This window comes from Astyanax mexicanus, chromosome 9, assembly GCF_023375975.1.
Source record: "Astyanax mexicanus isolate ESR-SI-001 chromosome 9, AstMex3_surface, whole genome shotgun sequence".
In the NCBI taxonomy this organism is placed as follows: Eukaryota; Metazoa; Chordata; class Actinopteri; order Characiformes; family Acestrorhamphidae; genus Astyanax; species Astyanax mexicanus.
In genome coordinates, this window is record NC_064416.1 from 17884591 (window position 1) to 17903888 (window position 19298).

The window sequence follows — 19298 nt, forward strand, 5'->3', positions numbered from 1 at the left end:
GTGAGCTGAGGTCCGGGGATAAGAGAGGCACTGATTGGTGGGGAAGAGGCAGAACTGGGGGAGAGATGATTATTGCGGATGCTGTTGCCTGCCAGGCTCCCGCATTTAGACGTCTTTCAGGTGTATGAATGGCATTCTGTGTAATTGCAGCTCTCGGGTGCGCCTGGCAAAAAAAGCCTTTTTTCGGAGGGGTGAGAGGAATAAACCGAGTTGTGACAGCATTCTTTTCAGACACTGTTTACTCACTTCTAATGTCGTTACACCAATGATATCTTATAGAAGTCCTGAAAAGTTTAGTCAGATTTGTTTCAGTGTGCTGTTGAGGATTCTCATCACATGAAGAGCATCTCTAGCTTTCTTAGGTCTTTAAGATATTAAAGATGTCCTTTTCTTTCACAGATTCGCTACATTTCCCAAACACAGGGACTGCCGGCGGAGTATCTGTTGAGCGCAGGCACGAAAACCACCAGGTTTTTCAACAGAGACCCGGACTCTACCTATCCGTTGTGGAGACTGAAGGTATTTTCATGGGCACACACTCATGCTTGCTCATGACGTATTCCCGATACACACGTGACACTATGAGTCAAGGAAAATTAAATGCCTGCACAAACTAAAACATAGAATGTCCCATCTGTAAGCATAATGGCCCATGTTCAGCTACACTTATACAGGTGTTGATGTTCCCAAGCGATTCCCGAATGTAATGCTTTATCAAACTGCATACTATTATCCCATGACTTGTTGTGGTATGTTAGTGTAAAGTTCACTGGTAGTTTTTGTTAGCAACATTAGCAAAACAACGAATGATTAATCAGTTTGCATTGTTTTGCATGTACTGGAAAAAAAATTACAACATTAAGTTGTAAAAATTCTGGGAATTAAATGTAGCACACAAGACTTTTACACAGCACTCAGCAGTGCACATGTTCAGCCACGTTCCCATCCGTTACAGTCCATCATGTCCTGCAGTTCCCTTCCTCCTGTACTTTGTTTCTGGATAGGCTCACATGTGTTTTCCTCTGCAAAGGCTGTACTCTGATTTTTCTCGCTAAACCCTTAACATTCTCTTTGCTGCTTTTAAAACAAACCAAGAGCCTGATGAGAGCAGAATGGATTTAGTCTGATATGATTTGGCTGCCACTGCAGTCAAGGACAGATCGTACACCCACCCACCCACCCCACCATCTCCTGCCCCTCCTCTCCTGCCCCCTCTCTCATTCCCAAAGCTTACGTAGGCCGCTCGATGCCCGTTCAGCAGAGTTTGGCTTCAAGATTAACTGAGTGAACTTTCAGAGGCCTTGCACACCGAGTCCTGAATGCAAAACGTTCACAGTATTGAACACTTCTTGGTGGACTGTGAAGCTACAGCACCATGTGGTCTCTGTCCGCTCAGCTGAGTGCACACATATTGATTTGATAACACTGGAAAAAAAAAAATTCTGTTGAATTTTGTTCCACTTTCCTGAAAGCACAATGGCACACCTGCCGAATGCTTTCTGTTATGGTTTTGCTCTGATATTCTACATGGAGGGTTTTCTGCCAGTTCTGATAATTTCACAAAATGTGAAAGTATATCACTGCTGTCATGTAAAAACCTGGCATCTCCAATTTGACATTTTTCAGTCCAGCATGGGATTTGAACCTATAACCATTTAAACTCTTTTACCACTACAACAGTATTGAATTGGCACATCTTGACATGATTAAAATCATCAGATCAATTAAAAGTAAAATATCTCCACTTTCAGAACCCATTACAAGATGTAAAGAACATTTAGAAGAACAGTTATTTAAAGTTCTTTTCCACCCACAGACTCCAGAAGACCATGAAGGGGAGACAGGAATCAAGTCGAAGGAAGCTCGCAAGTACATCTTCAACTGCTTGGATGATATGGCACAGGCAAGCATATATGCACTGACCAAACACAACCACAACTGAAGGAGACACATATAGCACAAAGCCCCACTTCTGAGCCATGCCCTACCAGCAGCTTAAAAGTGTTAAGTGGTGCTTCTAGACCACAGTGATTATGTTTGTGTATGTTTTCCAAATACACTGTATAGGACAGTTTCCCAGAAAGGGATTAAGGCTAGTCTAGGATTACACACACTATAAAACATTTCCTGTACATTTTACAGTAAGTTAATGGCAAAAAAGTTGCCAGTAAAGGATTGTAAAATTATATTAATTAAATGTGGAGAAACATTCCAGCATATAACTTTATAGTAAATATACTAATTTACTGTAAATTAATTACAGAGTATTACAGCTTTAATACTGTATATTATAATAATGTAATTATTCTTTACAATAACCAGCTATTATTTAAATGTTTGAGGTGTTTAGTTGACAATGAAACACTGTCAGATTATTACTAAAATAATACCATAAAGCTGTATCTAGTCATACACTGTAAAAAATGTCACTGTATATGAATGTATATGAGTATGAGAGTAAAATACTGGCAGCAGGAACGCTCAAAGTTGAAAGTTCAAAGTTGCATTGTCGTTTTAAGCCAGCATAAAGTCATGCTTTGCAGTCAGGAAAATTGCAACTTGCACATGTGGCCTATAACACTGTGACCAAACATCTGACCATTCCATTAAAAAAAAAAAAAAAAAAACAGCCAAGGAAAGGTAGCCCGGGTACACAAGAGACCATAATGATGGTGAATTGGTGGTGGGGCCATGCCCATTATGCAAATAAAGGATGTCAGGGTCCAATCGTAAACATATAACGTTTGTGTAACATACTAAGAAATGTTATATGTTGTATATTAGTTGTTTAATTTAGGTAATTTGTACTCTGGATGTAAACTCCACCCAAACAAATTAAGAGCAAATTGTTGCTTCAGATGTATTGAGTAGATTCTATATGTTTCTATATTCTATATGATTCTATATGTTAGTCTATTATGTGGTAACATTTAGGAAGCTTCTGCATGTGGTAGATTTATGTTTTTGCCTGGTATTTATTTTCACAACAAAGCAGTCAAGGTGACCCAAAAGCCTTTCAACAGATTTGATGGGTCCAGAAAAATTATGTTTAAACTTTTCCTCGCTGATAGCTGAATTTATCAGAAATTAAATCAACATATTTTCTGTCAAACGTCCCCCAGACTGACCACGGCAGCTTGGACTTTTCCAGCAGTGATGCAAACCTCATCTTAGGTTTTTCCCATAAACAGCTATGTCACCCTGCTTCATCAGATTAGAACCTTGCCTGATCTAATTTATTGTAGACTTTGATTAATTCATGGAAACGCGTTGACGTGTGGACGGTTTGGCTCGATGTGAGCTCACAGGATCTTGCAGCAGGAGAATTAGATCACTGCTCTCCTCTCCAGGTCGGACACACTGACATAATGTGCTGTGGCCTCACTGACTTGTTGTGAGCCACTGCTTGCGTCAGAGCCTCCAGGTTTCGGCGAGAGCTCTCCTGCTGTACTGTCTCCAGACAGACAAACAGACAAACACAGTCAAAGCCCAAACTTCCATTAAGACACTGAATGTTGATATTACGGGTGACTCAGGCTGGCTGTGGATACATAATGGTGCCCAGTTTGGGCAGTGTGCTGGCTCTGTGTTATGGATAGCTGCTAAAGACCTGAATGCTGGGATGATTGCCCGGGAGAGGGAACGGCTCGTTCTCCATCCAGAGAATGACAGGAAATACCGAGGAGATACTGTTTGAAAGGCACATCTGGAATCAAAACACTGCTCATTATCCTATAGAACACAACGGTGACCTTTTACTCTGTCTGCTCTGCGCTGTTTTCCTCTTTATATATAAAACAGCTTGTAGGACATGGCCAGACATAATCTACTGCCAAGTTTGCTTTCAATCAGTGGTCAAAACAAACTCAGTGTTTTTAGTATTATATAACTAAACGTTTACAGATAAGTTCATAATATTTTTTTACTGTAATGTGCTAGTTTTGTGGAACTTTATGGATTGCAAAACTCTACTACTAATAGGTTAGGAAGCTGTGGAGTCATTTACAACTTTGTTAACAAAATTGTGCCCATTTTTTTTTTGGCCATTTAGGAATCCAAATTATCTTTAAAGTCATTTTCAGAACTTTCTCTAAGGACGCCAAGTGCATTATATGGACATGGTATTGTTCCTTCATTGCCCCTTCTTAAATCAAGGCTATTAAACAAGAATATATTTGACCATAAAGGTTTGCCTCTGCTTAGACACTCACATTTTTTTCACCAGATTGGTTAGCATTTGTAGTGATAGCTAGCTAATGTGCCAACAAGCATGTATAATATGATGAACTACAAATGTATAGCTATATACGTATGATTAAAAATACAATATATGGATAAGTACTTTAATTTATCAATTGTTATTATGGGTAGGACAAATTATTGATAATGCCAATTATCATATCACCTTTGTTTGCAATACTTTATCAATACATGGTATCAAATATTGAAATGTTACTGACATAGGCACCTTAAACTCCATAAAACTCATTATTAAATTTACTGCTTCATTTCTCTATATTGAGATGACTTGTGATTCCTACCCCAAGTAATTATACAAGGTTACAAATGTAAATGTAAATACAAAAAAAACTCAGCTCTGGATGCTCCATATTTGTGGTGCTATTTTTCCCATTAACATTGTATGTGTGCAGAGACTTGTGAGCAACCACGAGTCTTAGCTTTAGAACACAGCTACGGTCATGGGCTCCCAATGCTTGTTGATGCGATTTGTGGAGGCTCAAAAAAATCTGCTGCTAACATTTTGGTGCCAGATACCACAGAACACCTTAAGAGGTCTTGTGGAGTCCATGGCTCAGTGAGTCACAGCTGTTTTAATGGAAGGAGAAGGGCCTATACAGTATGAGACAGGAGGTTTGATTATTATAAGTGATTCCATAATACTGCACCAGATGTTCAGGTTCAGATTTCCAGAGCGAGAGAGTATTTGAGCTTCACAATTTGAATTAGCGTCTCGTGCTCTACTAAACCCTTTTGTCCACACTCTGTGGAGCATCTGCTTGGCTGTCTGTGTGATGTGCACGGCTGTATGATCCTCACTGGCCAGCCAGCAGCGGAACAGTGCATTGGTTCATGCAGCTCGGTCACAGAGTCAGGGAAGAATATGCTCAGTGCATTTTTCCTGTTAGCCATCTCAGGAACATCTCCAGATGAAGGCTGCATGCCGTGTGGTCCCAGTGTTAACTTATGCACATGATTGACTTTGACAGTTGAGAATTTACTCTGAGGGTTTGCTGTTTATCATTCTGTTTTCTGTACTGTGAAATGTGTGTATTGTTCGGCCATATTCTAACTCCCTTGTTTGTGTATGTGTGTGTTTTTCTACCCAAAGTCATCCCATTCTCCTGCAGAGGACGGTGTGATTATTTTTCACTGCATGTTGGAGATTATTCCTTTATCATGCAGCAGGTTGATAGGAGAGGGGGAACTAGAGAGAAATAGCTTGCATAAGAAAAAGAGAGAGGATTCAGATTTGCGTCAGTGACTGGCATTTCATCGCACCGCATTATGAAAAATGTGCTCGCCATCTCAGCAAGGGATTCCCAATAAACCAGCCTGGTCCTGTCCCTGCTCTGCCTCTGTCTGGACACAGTGCTGCAGTCATGTCTATTTTCCATTTAGGGCAAAACAAGCTAATGTTTTTAATTACTAAAATTATTATCTGTGATATCTCTAAGACTTAGCAAGTAAATTAAGCCTTCAAACAGTGTCTTACATTGTGATGTGGGCATCCACACTTACACATTAGATTAACAGACGTCTTTGATGATCAGATCCCATTTAAATTTTACTTAACCACATGCAAAGCTAATCTCAACCACATTTACACAGAAGAAAAACTGTAAAATTATATGAACAGACATGGAAGTATACAAATAATGTTTACTAATACTCTATACTAATATTCTGTGATGTAGTACACACATATATATATATATATATATATATATATATATATATATACTCTGTATTGTTAATATATATTGTAGTAAACATGATTAACCTCTTATTGTCTTCTTATAGTCTACAATACTATAATCTATACTACCATAATAGTTTATAGTGATAGGCTTTAGTAATATTCAATAGTAATAGTATATACTGTAGTCTATATCAGTAGTCTTTACTAATAGTATATACTAATGGTCCATACTGGTAGGCTTTACTTATATTATATACTAATGGTCTATTACAGTCTTCACAGATTTGAAACTTTTTTTAAGAAACAAAGACAAAAAGCACATTTGGTGAAATTAATGCAGGTCACATTAATGGTTTTCTAATATGGGTTTAATATGTGGTTTTATTATATAGTTATTTTGCAATTGAGGTGTGCAGCAGTGTAATTGCAATATGGTGTTTGTTTTACCATAATGCACAGCTCTAGTCTTACTGAGGTCAAACACACACACACACACACACACACACACACACACACACACATACACACACATTGGCTCAGCAGAAAATACTTTAATGGATGATAAACCACGATAGTGTTCCCAACCATGCTTATTGTAAGTGATTGATTGTATAGTCAGTGCACGCTGACTTAAGTATCAATAAAAATGTCATGCAGTGTTTCTAATTAATAAACAAATGTATCTGCTTTATCTTTGTTTATTTTAGCCTCTTCAGGTTGATTGGGCCCTCAGTCTGGCGCCACAGACATTCCCAAGTGTCTCTGTGAAAAGTTGTTAATAGGAATGCAAATATTTGGGAATGCCAGAAAGGTGCAAGGTTAGCACTATTTTAGTGGGACACAATGACCTCCCGATGACGTATCGACCAGGGCCGTCTGTGTTAAATCTGTGTGTTTTACTTGCATGGGTCAAATTCTTGCACCTTTTAAAAGAATGGAAATTAAAAAAAGAGAAAGTGAGAGATTTTTTTTGTAAACACAATCGTTTATCTTCAGAGAGAAGAGAGGATTTTAGTCTGAGGAAACTGAATGACTCAGGTATTTGAAACCTATCATGTATGAATTTATATTTGAATAGAAAAATAGAGTCTGTTTATCTTACGAAAAGACCTGACTTTGAGCCAAGGGTTGACAAGTGCTCGAAAATGAAAGAGAAATAACCCTGTTTTACTTCACATGTCGTCTGAGAAGTGTTCAGGGATGTTGACAATATCCCCATTAAGGGCTCATTTATACTCAACGTTAAATACAGATATGGATATCAGTGGAGCCTATCTTTCTGCCCTCTGTAATCTTTTTATCCAAATTTGTGCACATTCTCTGAAAACTAATGGAGACAGAAAAAACGGATCAGTATCCCTGAAAACAGTGGGGGCAGTGCAGTCAATAGTTCAAGGGAAACATGGTGTATAAACATTTTAACACTTTTTACATGCATGTTGCCATACGTTAACACAATAACAGTAGAACAGTAGAAGAGCAGATTAAAAAAGATACCTACAATTGCCAGCTTTTGTGTTTAAGCATTAGATGGTCAGGAGCTCCACTGAGTGAGTAGACCCATACTCTCCTTTTGTCTCACGTGCAGGTGAACGTGACCACAGACCTGGAGGGCAGTGACATGTTGGCGGAGAAGGCAGACCGGAGGGAGTTTATCGACCTGCTGACCAAGATGCTGACCATCGACGCAGATAAGAGGATCACACCCATTGAGACGCTCAACCACCCCTTTGTTACCATGGCCCACCTGCTAGACTTCCCCCACAGCACACAGTGAGTGTCAGGCTAGGGTTGCTTATGTCTTTTGCCACACATAGTCACAGTCAAGGTATTAAAAATGGGGTAAGTTTGCCAAGAACCTGAAATTCCTGTTTTCAAAAGGAATTTGTGTAGTCAGTAATATGTAATATTTATTGCAGGATTTTTCTTTATCCCTTTTTCAGTATATTGTAAATAAGCATTGTTCAAATCCCCATTTGTCCATTATTAAGCTGTAAACTGTAGACAATTTAATTGGCTATGTAAATGCATTTACAAGTATATATCTACTTGTTTTTTGTGCAACAGGTCACATTAAAAGTAAAGATATGTAGGAGAGTTTTAGACAATGCAGCTTTTTAAATAAGGTGTAATTAAGTTTAGCCAATCAAATCACTACTCATTTTTATTTATAAGCATTTAGGACTTATTCTAAGAGACTAAGAAATGTTGGAAAATGTAAAGCTGAAATTAGTCATGACAGTTTTTGGTATATAAAACCACTCAAAAAAGGCAAAAAAAACCCACTAAAATATTTAAGAATTAAGCATTGAAAACCCATACACCCACTATAATTTAATATAAATTCTGAGTAATTAAAGGATATATCATTGCTTTCTTGTAAAAGCATTCTTTATTCCAGAGTTGCAACTTTCAATGGAAGTTAGTGTAAAAAGATTTAATTCATCATTCATTATTTATTTTTATGGTATTATTTATAGAGGTCAGTTTATTATGATTTTTGAATACAATATAAGAACAGCTGCCAAATTCATAGCATGTTAAAATAAAAAAAAATAAAAAACATAACCCTGAACACTAATCCTAGGTCTCTCATTTGCAGCGTTAAATCCTGCTTCCAGAACATGGAGATTTGTAAGCGTCGGGTGAACATGTACGACACAGTCAACCAGAGTAAAACCCCCTTCATCACACACGTGGCCCCCAGCACCTCCACCAACCTCACCATGACATTCAACAACCAGCTCAACACTGTGCACAGCCAGGTCAGTGTCTACACACCACACACACTCTTACACACTTACACACGCATACACTCACATCTCATTCGGTTTCCCTGCAGCTTTAAAGTGCAGATTATTGGATCTCATGCATTGACTCGTTTGCAGTGGAGCAATGCACAGTAATCAGTATTGAACTGAGCCTCGACAATGATCAGATTACAGACCGAGACTTTCTATGCCAGCATGCATAGAACTCCACAGCAATGTGCAGGACTGTGTGTGTGTGTGTGTGTGTGTGTGTGTGTGTGTGTGTGTGTGTGTGTGTGTGTGTGTGTGTGTGTGTGTGTGTGTGTGTGTGTGTGTGTGTGTGTGTGTGTGTTACTGTGTGCATGTGTCCAGCCCTGCGGCCTTCTGTCACAATGTGCTGATTAAATACATGACAGCCTATACTTCCTGCTTGACTTGCGTTTTTTCTGCTCTCTCGGCTGCTGGGTTACGCAGTACGATTTCCTCTCGTTTCCTTCCCTGCTGCTCTTCACTGCTTCATCAGGGAGTGTTTAGCTAAACTGCTGACATAAGACCAGACCAAAGTCACATAATGTCTGCTATTCAAATTCTTAGATCATATGACCACTTTCTCTTTTCCCTCCCCGCCTTTCTTTTTTAACACCCTTTCTTTCCATCTACTTTTTTTTACTCTGTCCACTATTTTCCTCCTTCCCCTTCTCCCATCTCCCTTTCTTTCCATCTTCTCTTCTTTTTGTCTTTCTCCCAATCTCCCTCCTCATCTCTCTCCCTATCTCTCCATCTCCTAGTCTCCTATTCTTTCTGTGTCAGTTTTAATTTAATTCAGTAAGCTTTATTGGCATGTCCATATTCAAATACAATGTTGCCAAAGCATCAACACAGTACAAATGAACATTTTGAACATTAGGCAATTAAAAACAACAAAACATGATAAAAAGATCAAAAGTACAATCTATTTGTTAATACTAAACACTATCCATCTCTACATCTTTCTCATTATTCTTCCTTTTACCCTTTCTTTATTTCTTTCCTCTCCCTTTCTTTAAAAGTCTCTCTCGCTTACTCTCTCTTGCTCTCTTTTCCTCAAACTCTTTCTTTCTTTGTTTTGCAGGATTATTAGTAATCAGGAAAGGGGATTTAAAAACTCTCTCCTTATCTCTCTCTCCACTCTGCAAATAGCAATTCTAATCAATAGCATTAATAGCTGTTACGAAGCACACTTTTTCTCATAAGCATGCCATAAAACAATGGCTGTGCGGTGTTGTTAACTCAGTACAGTAAGTGTACCTGTTGGAGGTCCTGTGTGTGTGTGTGTGTGTGTGTGTGCATGCATGTGTGTGTGTGTGTGTGTGCATGCATGTGTGTGCATGCATGCATGTGTGTGTGTGTGTGTGTGTGTGTGTGTGTGTGTGTGTGTGTGTGTGTGATTGCGAGCAGGCCCAGGCCTCGTTTCATGTTGTATTAGCAGGCTGCAGGCTGAAGTGTTTATTTTGTTTGATGAATGCCACAGTGGCGTATTGATTAACTCTCTCCCCTGGTGCTCGTCGGCCGCGCTAAACAGAGAAAATGAAAAATGAAAAGTGCCGCTCAGAATTTTTCCCCATGCAGGCTCTAATGAAAAGCCTGTAATTACTAGCAGTGGCATGAAATGAAGCAGTATTGCTTTAGTAGCACAGCAAAGTAAATAAGGCTATCCTCAATTTAAAAGCTCAACTTTGGAGAAGGAAATGTTTATCATGGACGCGTAGATTGTCTCTTGTTTCATGTCAGTTGATTCCCCGGGTTGCACGTGACCTGGCAGCAGTGCTTGAAGGCAGAGATGGTATAAGTACTTAGCACTATATGTCCCAGAGTATGCAGTCACCTTCCCATCTAGCGATTCCTCTGAAATTAAACCTATTAACAGGACTTCAAAGAGTCCCACTCTATTGCCAATGCTTCTCTTTACCTTAAAGTATTTTAATTAACATATTAGAGAAGATATGTCTTGATACTTTTGGACACAATGTAATATTCTATTGACATGTAACTTGAAATGTAAGCTTATTTTCTATTGATTTCAGCCTCATTTCAAAGAATGTACACCTCTCCATCTAGCTCTCTCTCTTCGTTTGTCATTGCACTCACCCTTTGATTTCGCATCCCTGACTCTTCTTTTCAAAACTGACTCACAGCAAACACCCCCAGTCTAACACTGCCTAACAGCTTAGACAATGAGTAGAAATAAATTATGATGGGTAAATGGCTTCTGAACCAGATAGCAGGCAGAAAGAGCAAAGCACTCTGGGTAAGAAAGCAGATCAGGCTGAGGCTTTTAAATAGTTTGATGTAGATCTGGGCAATATAACAATGTTGTATTGTGTTGTGAATAATTTGTTGTAATGAGACTGAGCACATTCAATGAGCTGAAGTAGCACAGCATTGAAGTAAACTAACACAAGAGCATTAATTGGTGCACTCTCTTTCTCTGCTCACTGGCTGCGGTCAATAAAGCCGTTTCATATGACATGCAGATGTCTAGGTGCTGCCTGTGTACTTCGACAGCAAATAAAAACAGTATCCATGTTGTTACTACACTGCCTAAAGATTGCTTTGAAAAAAAAAACAGATTTAGTTTATTTATTATTTATTTTGTTTAAAGTTCAATACAGATGAACTATGGTTATGCAAATTTTTAAATATTAAAATTTTTTAAACAATTTAAACAATTAAATCTTTAAACAATTTTCTTGTTGTTTTCTTGGAAGAATGAGAGCTTCATTATCATGGTTTCAGACCAAACAAATGAGCATCAATATGGTGTCAGAACAGTTTATCTTCTTTAAAGCTGAAAAGAAATGCTTATATGATGTGCAACAAGCTGTCTAAAAGTTCTTTAACCAGAGGTTAAAACAATATTTTAGAACAAAGGCTGAGGAATTTGTCTAATCTGTTTATGTCTACAAAGAACTGCAAGGAAAGAAATTTAAAAAAGCAAAAGCACACAGGAAGCAGAAAAAATAATGAGTGGACATTTTAAATAACTGTAGTTTCTTGCTCTGTTTACACAGAAGAGAAGGCAACAAACAATGACTTGGTGTGAAGGTTCCTCTAAATTAAAAACTTTTCTTCTGAAGATATACTTGGAGTGAATGTCTTTATGCTATTAGGCAACACTGTTAGCAACATTTAAACAATGTTTCAGCAGCTTTAAACAAGAAACTTTTTAAAAAGGGAATGATATTCTTTTTCTCTCAGTACTTTTTAGAAACACTGTCACCCAGCAAAAACTGGACAGATATAAGTTTGACATCAAAAAAACTTTAGACTAATGTTGGACAGACACAATGTTGTGAAGATTTCGACTATTGGTTGGACATCAAATTTACTCATCCTTCTAAAGCCAACCTGGATTGACAAGAAACTCCAACTCCATTAGATAGATGTTAAATGGAATGTTGGTTAGTTAACATCAAATTAATGTTGGCATTAGGTGTTGTCCTGACATTAAATTTTGGTAATCCGACATCACAACCTACATTTAACCATATAACAGCATCTGTTGATGTTGATTGTGAGCTGGGAAGATCTTAAAGATCTTAGTTCCTAAATGTATAGATATTTGTGATAGTTGTGATCCTGTGAAAAAACACACACAATAAATTCAGTATTTTGTCTTTTATAGTTTTAATTTTTTTTTTTTTATAGTTTTGTCCCACCTTCATTTTGATTTCGTCCCATCCCCCTCCCACACCCACTCCTCATGCTTTTGTTTGTCTTTGTTTGTTTGTTTGTTTGTTTGTTTGTTGGTTGACTCCATCGGTTCCTTTAGGCCACCAACCTGGCTCCCTCCACCAGTGCCACCCTTTCCCTTGCCAATCCTGATGTCTCCATACTAAACTACCAATCTGCACTCTACCAGCCCTCCGCCGCCCCCATGGCTGCCGTGGCTCCCAGGACCATGCCCCTGCAGCCCGGCGGCCCACAGCTCTGCGCCACCCGCCCTGACCCCTTCCAGCAGGCCCTGATCGTCTGCCCACCCGCCTTCCAAGGTGAGAACAGTACTCCTGCAGATAGATCAACAGATTAAAATCTTTAAATCATTAGATTTTTAAATTATGTTTGATTTAGAAATGTACAATTTCCCCCTTCTAATACTTATACCTGATACTCAGATATCTGCCAATATATAAAACCGGTACTCACACCAATCCACTTTTTATTAGTGCATTTTATATTAAATATATTCATTTATTTTACATTATAAAAAATATAATAAGCTTAAAAGAATGGCATTTACTGGTGGAATGACTTTTTAAATCTCAGTGGTTTCAAAGCCTTGGAAAAATCTTTCTGTACAATTAAAAATGCATAATAGTCCTAATCTTGAAAAAGCATCCTAATTTTACACTAACATGCCAGAAATTATGGAATCAGTTTGTAAATTGATCATAAAGTGTTTGTTTGTTCTACCCCAGGAGAAGGCTTGGGAACTCTCACACCTGTATAAGTTGTGAGGTGTTATTTTGTGAGTGAGGTTAAACACTGATCAGTTTGCACATGGCAAGCCACTGTGAATAGTCTTAGTGTAGTCTTAGTGTAGTCTTAGTGTAGTCTAACAGTAGGCATTACCACCTACAGTTAACAGTGCAGTGGGTGGTAATAATTGTAACCAGCAGCATTATTCCTTAGCTTCCAAAGGTAAATTACAAAAAAAAAAATAATAACGGTCAATCACATAGAAAGTTTCGTAATGAATTACATTTGCATGTGCTTTATTAGTTTCCCGTACAGGGACTAAGCCTAGCCATTGCCTATATATTCCTTTTAATAGTAAATCTTTTTTTCAAAATGCTATGTAGTCTTAATTCCTGTCCTGTCTGTCTTTTCTGAACTTTTTCCCCCATTATTATAAACACGGCAAAGATGTAAAACATTGCTTATTATATTTAAACCACGGTAAAATAGCACCTCTTCTAACTCAGTGAAGATTTTAGATTATGCTTCACTTGAATTATATTCAGGCTGTAATTGCAACTTTTAAGGGATGAGTGTCAGTGTTAAACGAAAGCACAGGTCTAGAAACAGTTGCAGAGACGTTTGTTTGTGTCTCGTCTCCTCAGGGCTGCAGGCGTCCCCCTCCAAACACAGTGGCTATTCAGTGCGTATGGAGAATGCTGTTCCCATAGTGACGCAGGCCCCCGGTGCACAGCCCCTGCAGATCCAGCCCGGCCTTCTCACACAGGTACAAACACTGGCTCCATCGCCATGGCAATAAAGAACACATTTCCCCAACTAATTATACCCCTCTGACTCTCCCCAAATTCACAATTACAGCCAAATTTGGCTCCGGCAAAGAGCAATTAGCATGACCTACTTTGTTTTAATGATACAAGTATAATTCACCCTCCTCTGACAAAATCTCCTTCGTTGTACTCATATATATTAGCATGTTTGTGCGTGTGTGTGTGCATGAGTGTCAAAGGAGCAGGTCTTAGATATCTTCACCATGCTGGGCTTTTGCCTTGGCTGCAACTGTGCAGCTCTTGTGTTTCCTTCCCCCGGAGTGAAAGGCAGTCATGGTCTGATGAGCATGACAGGGCCTGGCTCTCAGAGAGATGTATGGATGCTGAGGGGCTTTTCACCCTCAGGGGCCATAAGGCAGAACCTGCACTGGACTGATGATGTTTGGTTTGAACTTCTAGGTTCAAGTTCCAGGCAATTTCAAATAGCCCTTAATGGCTGGCGTTATTGAATATGCACATTTGTCCTGCTAAGTAGTTTGTCCAGGTTAGTTTTCCATCTTAAGAAAAAAATGTAAAGTGCCCATTCATTTTAATTAACCTGTTTTCCCCATGAAGTCGTTTTCTTCTTCGTTTTCTCTTGTGTAATAGCCAGGTGTAATTCATTTTTTCATGACAATTTCCAATCTCTTAAAGTTAGCCAAGTTTGTGGTTGTGACATCACAGGCATGATTCACTTTGAAACTGTCTTTTAGAAAGTTTTTATAGATTAGTTTTTAAGTATAACCTGGAATGTTTGAGTGATCTAATGTTTATAATAAGTATTTTATTTAAATCAAAATGCTAAAAAAAAACATCCATATATAATATGGGCCCTTTAAGACGACATAGCCGCCCATAGATAAGTGCTGGTATACACATGAATCTGAGTATATGTAGAAGCAAAGCCAGTCTCTGTCACCTCATATATGTGCTTGCCTGAAGGTCTGGGTGTCCTCATCTCTCTGAGTGTGAGTGTGAGTGGAGAGGCAGAGGGTGGTTCCAGAAGGCCTCAGTATGCCCAAAGCCTTTATCTGAATCAAGAATGCAGAAAATGCAGGAACAATTGGGGAGGGAATGCTACAGCATTGAGTGCCTCTGGGGGTGACAAAGGGCTTTCACCCTGCGAGGGAGGCAGGGTGGCGGCGCCTGCGGGGCAGTGCAGAAGATGGTTCTGCATGGAAAAGAGCCCTTATCTGGGTTACCGTCCCAGGGCAGACGGGGCGATTACACAACCCAGGCCAGAGAGGAATGTAGACAGAGAGCTGAAGAGACGTTCTGTATAGAAGTATTTGTGTCAGTGTGGTTGAGAAGGGTGAGCATAAAGCCTTAAAAAAAAAAAAAAAAAACTAAGGGAGCATGTGTGCACTTTGCATATAAGACAATAGAGCTTTGAGCTTTTCACATCAGCTAAAATGTAGAATGCTGACCTGGGAGGTTCTCGCAAAAAGCAGTATATGAATAAGTGAACCTGTTCTAGTTTCTTTCCAAAGGTTTTTTTTTGTTGTTGTCTGACAGTCTCCTGTTTATTGCCCTGGAATGACCTGTCTTAATGTTTAGAGACAAATTGCAGCCTGGAATTGTTAAACTGCTCTAACGACCATCCTCCACCCCTCTCTCCTCTAATCACGATATTTGCTTCAGACAAAACAGTTTCGATTTTCGGCAACAACAAACAAAGATGAAGGTGACTGTAAATAGCCAAGCAATTAGAGCTTCCAGCAAAAAGCCTTAAGAAATATTCCAGTAATGGATGCCATGCACCACAGAAGACGCACTGGTGTTTTGTGCTCCTGGCCAGACATAACTGAGCATTTCTCTTTCCTTAAGGCCTTCGTTTGGTCTGTCTCTGAGCTCGAACATAATAGCCCCCTGGCGTTTGTGGTTAGGCCCCCTTTGTGTGAGCCAAGTGCTGCAGCCCATACTGATGGCATTGTAAAATAGATGTGCAAATGGTATTAAAGGAACAATTCATTAGTTGTACATTAAACTGCTGATCAATAGAGCTGCATTAAACCATTAGGGCTGCAGACACTCCTCTGCTAGCTGCGTCTCTGGGCAAATTACGCCTGGCACTCCCTGCGCTCTACGCCAGCCATACAAAGCAGCTCCTCACAAAGCCGTTGAATGGGGGCCCCCTGAATTTAATTAAATCCTGAGCTGATTTGGAAAATGTCTAACACATCAGCGCACTGCCTGGAAGATGCTACATATCTTTATTAAGTCATCGTCTTATCTTTTTGAGAGACGCAAGTCAAGGCCACTCTTCTTTTCTTTTTTCTTTTTTTAAGGCTTATTATGAACCTCTAAGATGTTGGTGCCAAGAAAAGTGGAAGGGGGAAAAACTGAAGTTAAAATGAATGCGACAAAAGCTTTTTGTTATTCCACAGTGGCTTTTTGTCCTCGGAAAAGCTGTGTTTGCTTTGCTTATATAAAGTTGGTCCATTTTTGTCGGCATAATCTTCTTTCTCAGCGATGCACAAATCACTTTTGTGGCGAGGGGCAATATATAAATGAGGCATGCTTGTCTGCTTTATGCTGTGTGTTATTTATCTTGGTATGAACATAGTGTTACAGTGATTTACTGAAAAATGCAGTGTGTATCTGGTGCTACTCACTGCATACTGAGAAGCATATGTCCGAAGGGGCTGTTTGACCCGTTTGGTTGCTCTTTGGCACCATTTGGCACACTTACTAGCGGTCACAGCTGCAAATAGCTTCATCCTTTTCTCCCTATTCTAAATCTGCTGGTGTGCTAACTGGCCTGTTTAACCGAAGAGCCAGTTCTATACACAAGTAGGTCTGTGCTGCCTTGTTCAAGGGGGGTGGTCTTTCTCCTTCTCCATTTTTCACACTGTCTTAACACCTGCAGTGCACTGGTTGCCCCACGACCTATGAAACTAACACTAACCTTCTTTTTTGCGCCCTTTTGCAGCAGGCCTGGCCCTCTGGTACACAGCAGATCCTGTTGCCTCCTGCGTGGCAGCAGCTCACACATACCTCCGTGCAGCACGCCGCCGTCATCCCTGAGACCATGAGCAGCTCTCAGCCTTTGACCAACTGGAGGTAAAACTTGCTTGGTTCACTCATTGCAGGATGCTGGGCCTCATAGTCTTGTAACCTAGTGTAGCTGACACTGATGAGATACATAAAAGGAAACACCTTTGTCAGAATAACTGTTTGGCTAGGGATAAATCACAGTTTTATAAACAAAATAAAATGCAGTTATTTGCAGGTAGTGTCAGTATCTTCTTCACATAGTTTTGGTGCATGCATACACCACTATAACCCATTACCCATGTTTTTAATCCCCTTAATATGGGGAATTTAAAAGAGTTTATTCTAAAACACCGGAGGGAAGTTTTCCATGTATAGCTATTAGATGAAGTAAATGATTGCACATGGAGTAAGCCAGGATGTTATGTATCAACTGAACTTGGTTTGCTTGTGCATTATGTATCCACAAGGAAGTACAGTTTTATTTTTAATCTGGTTTGTCATCACAGGCACATCATATTGCATTCAGTACTCATCGAGAATTCATGTAGAATTTTGTATCAGGATTTGCTCCTAAATGGTTCTGGGGCAGGGTAGGTCACTGAATGAACTGGAGGGGGAAAGGTTTAGAGTGTGCTGATGTTGCTGCGTGGGCTGCACTGCCCTGTGTTGGCCCGGTCTTGGGCTGCCATGAGTTTGCTGATGTGTAGAGAACAGGAGCTCTAAGCCTTCAGCCCAGCCCTTAGGGCTCCATTGTCCTCAGTAGCCCGGCTGCAGAAGTGTCGCACTTCCACTGCAGAGTCAGACATATCTCCGCTGAGAGCCATCCCTCTGCTGTCACTCTACACTGTCTACTGCAAGCGCTGCTGCCTTCTAGTGGCCACACAATATAGCACTTTTTCTTGACTTGGTTTTGTAAGCAGTGGTCCCTACACTCCTTTAGTGTGAGAACTACTGCCAATAGAATATAACTTTTCACTGCAATCAATCAAATCCTCACAGCACGACTCCTAAACATAGCATAGTAGAAAGCCTTTCCTGAACAGAGGAGACAGTCACTACTACAAAAGCTGAAAAAACTCTTTTTAAAACACTTGATTTATGAATTTATTTTTTTAAGAAAATATATTTTTTGTCCACATAGTTTCAACCATTGTATCTTAAAGAAGACTATCAGAGATGCAAATATTTGCACATGTTTACTATGTATATACTATGAACAAGAAAATGTTGCTATAATTTTGCAGGAATTCCCATCCCCATGGGAGTCATTACAATCCCATCATGCAGCAGCCAGCCTTGCTTGCTGGCCATGTGGCCCTGCCCTCCCAGCAACCTTTGAATGTGGGTGTGGCTCATGTTATGAGGCAGCCATCAAACAATAATTCCTCAAAAAAGAACAGGCAGCACCAGATGAACAGCAGGTTAGTAAGATACTGATTTTTTTAAAACCTACCATACAATATTAAATATGCAATGTTTAGTTTTAATAAAAAATATGTTGCAGTTTTCATTCTGTAGAAACTGTTTAACATGCCACGGTTTTGCCAAATACAGTTGTCAGACACTTCTATTGATTTGCAGCAGTATTGTATTGTTTTGCAAACTTTCTGTGAGAGTGAAGCCTTCTGTGTTGATAACCATCAATTACATTAGTTGTTAACTAATTTCATGCTTGTAATTTTAACAGACCTGCTTCAGATCAAGTATTTTATATCACCTTAATGTGAGGATAGGTGGAAGTTATGATTAGGCTTTTACAAAAAAACTCTTGCACCTGCTGCTAGATGCTGCAGGCTTCTAATTAAACCCCTTTTGTCTGCAGTTATGTGGAACATAATTGATCTATCTATTATTTTGGACCCAATACAACTCTCTTATTTCTTTCTAAATTACTAAATTACTGTTGCTTTTAAACTATTTCCATCAAACTTATCATTGTGAAACTCTAATCCTGTTCTCTTGTGGCAGGAATGTGTCTGCGTATGAGGTGTCCTCCTCACAGGCCATGGTGTCCCCTCAGCGCTCCAAGCGTGTGAAAGAGAATACTCCTCCACGCTGTGCTGTGCTGCAGAACGGCCCCTCTGCCCCTTGTGGCCCACCCCAGGCCTGCGGAGAGGGAGCAGGGTGGGGAGAAGAGCAGCAGGCCTCCAGCACCACACGAGACCACCACAATGCACAACATACCCAACACAACCCTCCACGCCAAACCATCGTCATCCCAGACACCCCTAGCCCAGCTGTCAGCATCATAACCATCAGCAGTGACACGGATGAGGAGGACGAGCACAAGCAGCCCAACAACACCAGGTCAGCAGGGTGGGGGGAAAATCACTGTAAAAACACCAG

The 19298-nt window shown here is 39.7% G+C and overlaps 1 protein-coding gene across 2 annotated transcripts in view; it reads left to right on the top strand.

Moving 5' to 3' along the window:
• hipk2 (homeodomain interacting protein kinase 2) overlaps window positions 1–19298 on the top strand; it is a 116657-nt gene that overhangs the window by 90074 nt on the left and 7285 nt on the right. Inside the window, exons 5-13 of one of the 2 annotated variants that reach the window (XM_007250960.4) lie at window positions 400–519; window positions 1817–1903; window positions 7530–7714; window positions 8544–8706; window positions 12503–12722; window positions 13794–13915; window positions 16888–17018; window positions 18197–18373; window positions 18921–19259. In XM_007250960.4, coding sequence (XP_007251022.3) covers window positions 400–519; window positions 1817–1903; window positions 7530–7714; window positions 8544–8706; window positions 12503–12722; window positions 13794–13915; window positions 16888–17018; window positions 18197–18373; window positions 18921–19259 — 1544 coding nt within the window. The remainder of the gene's footprint in view (window positions 1–399; window positions 520–1816; window positions 1904–7529; window positions 7715–8543; window positions 8707–12502; window positions 12723–13793; window positions 13916–16887; window positions 17019–18196; window positions 18374–18920; window positions 19260–19298) is intronic. The other variant, XM_007250961.4, reaches the window with a different exon arrangement.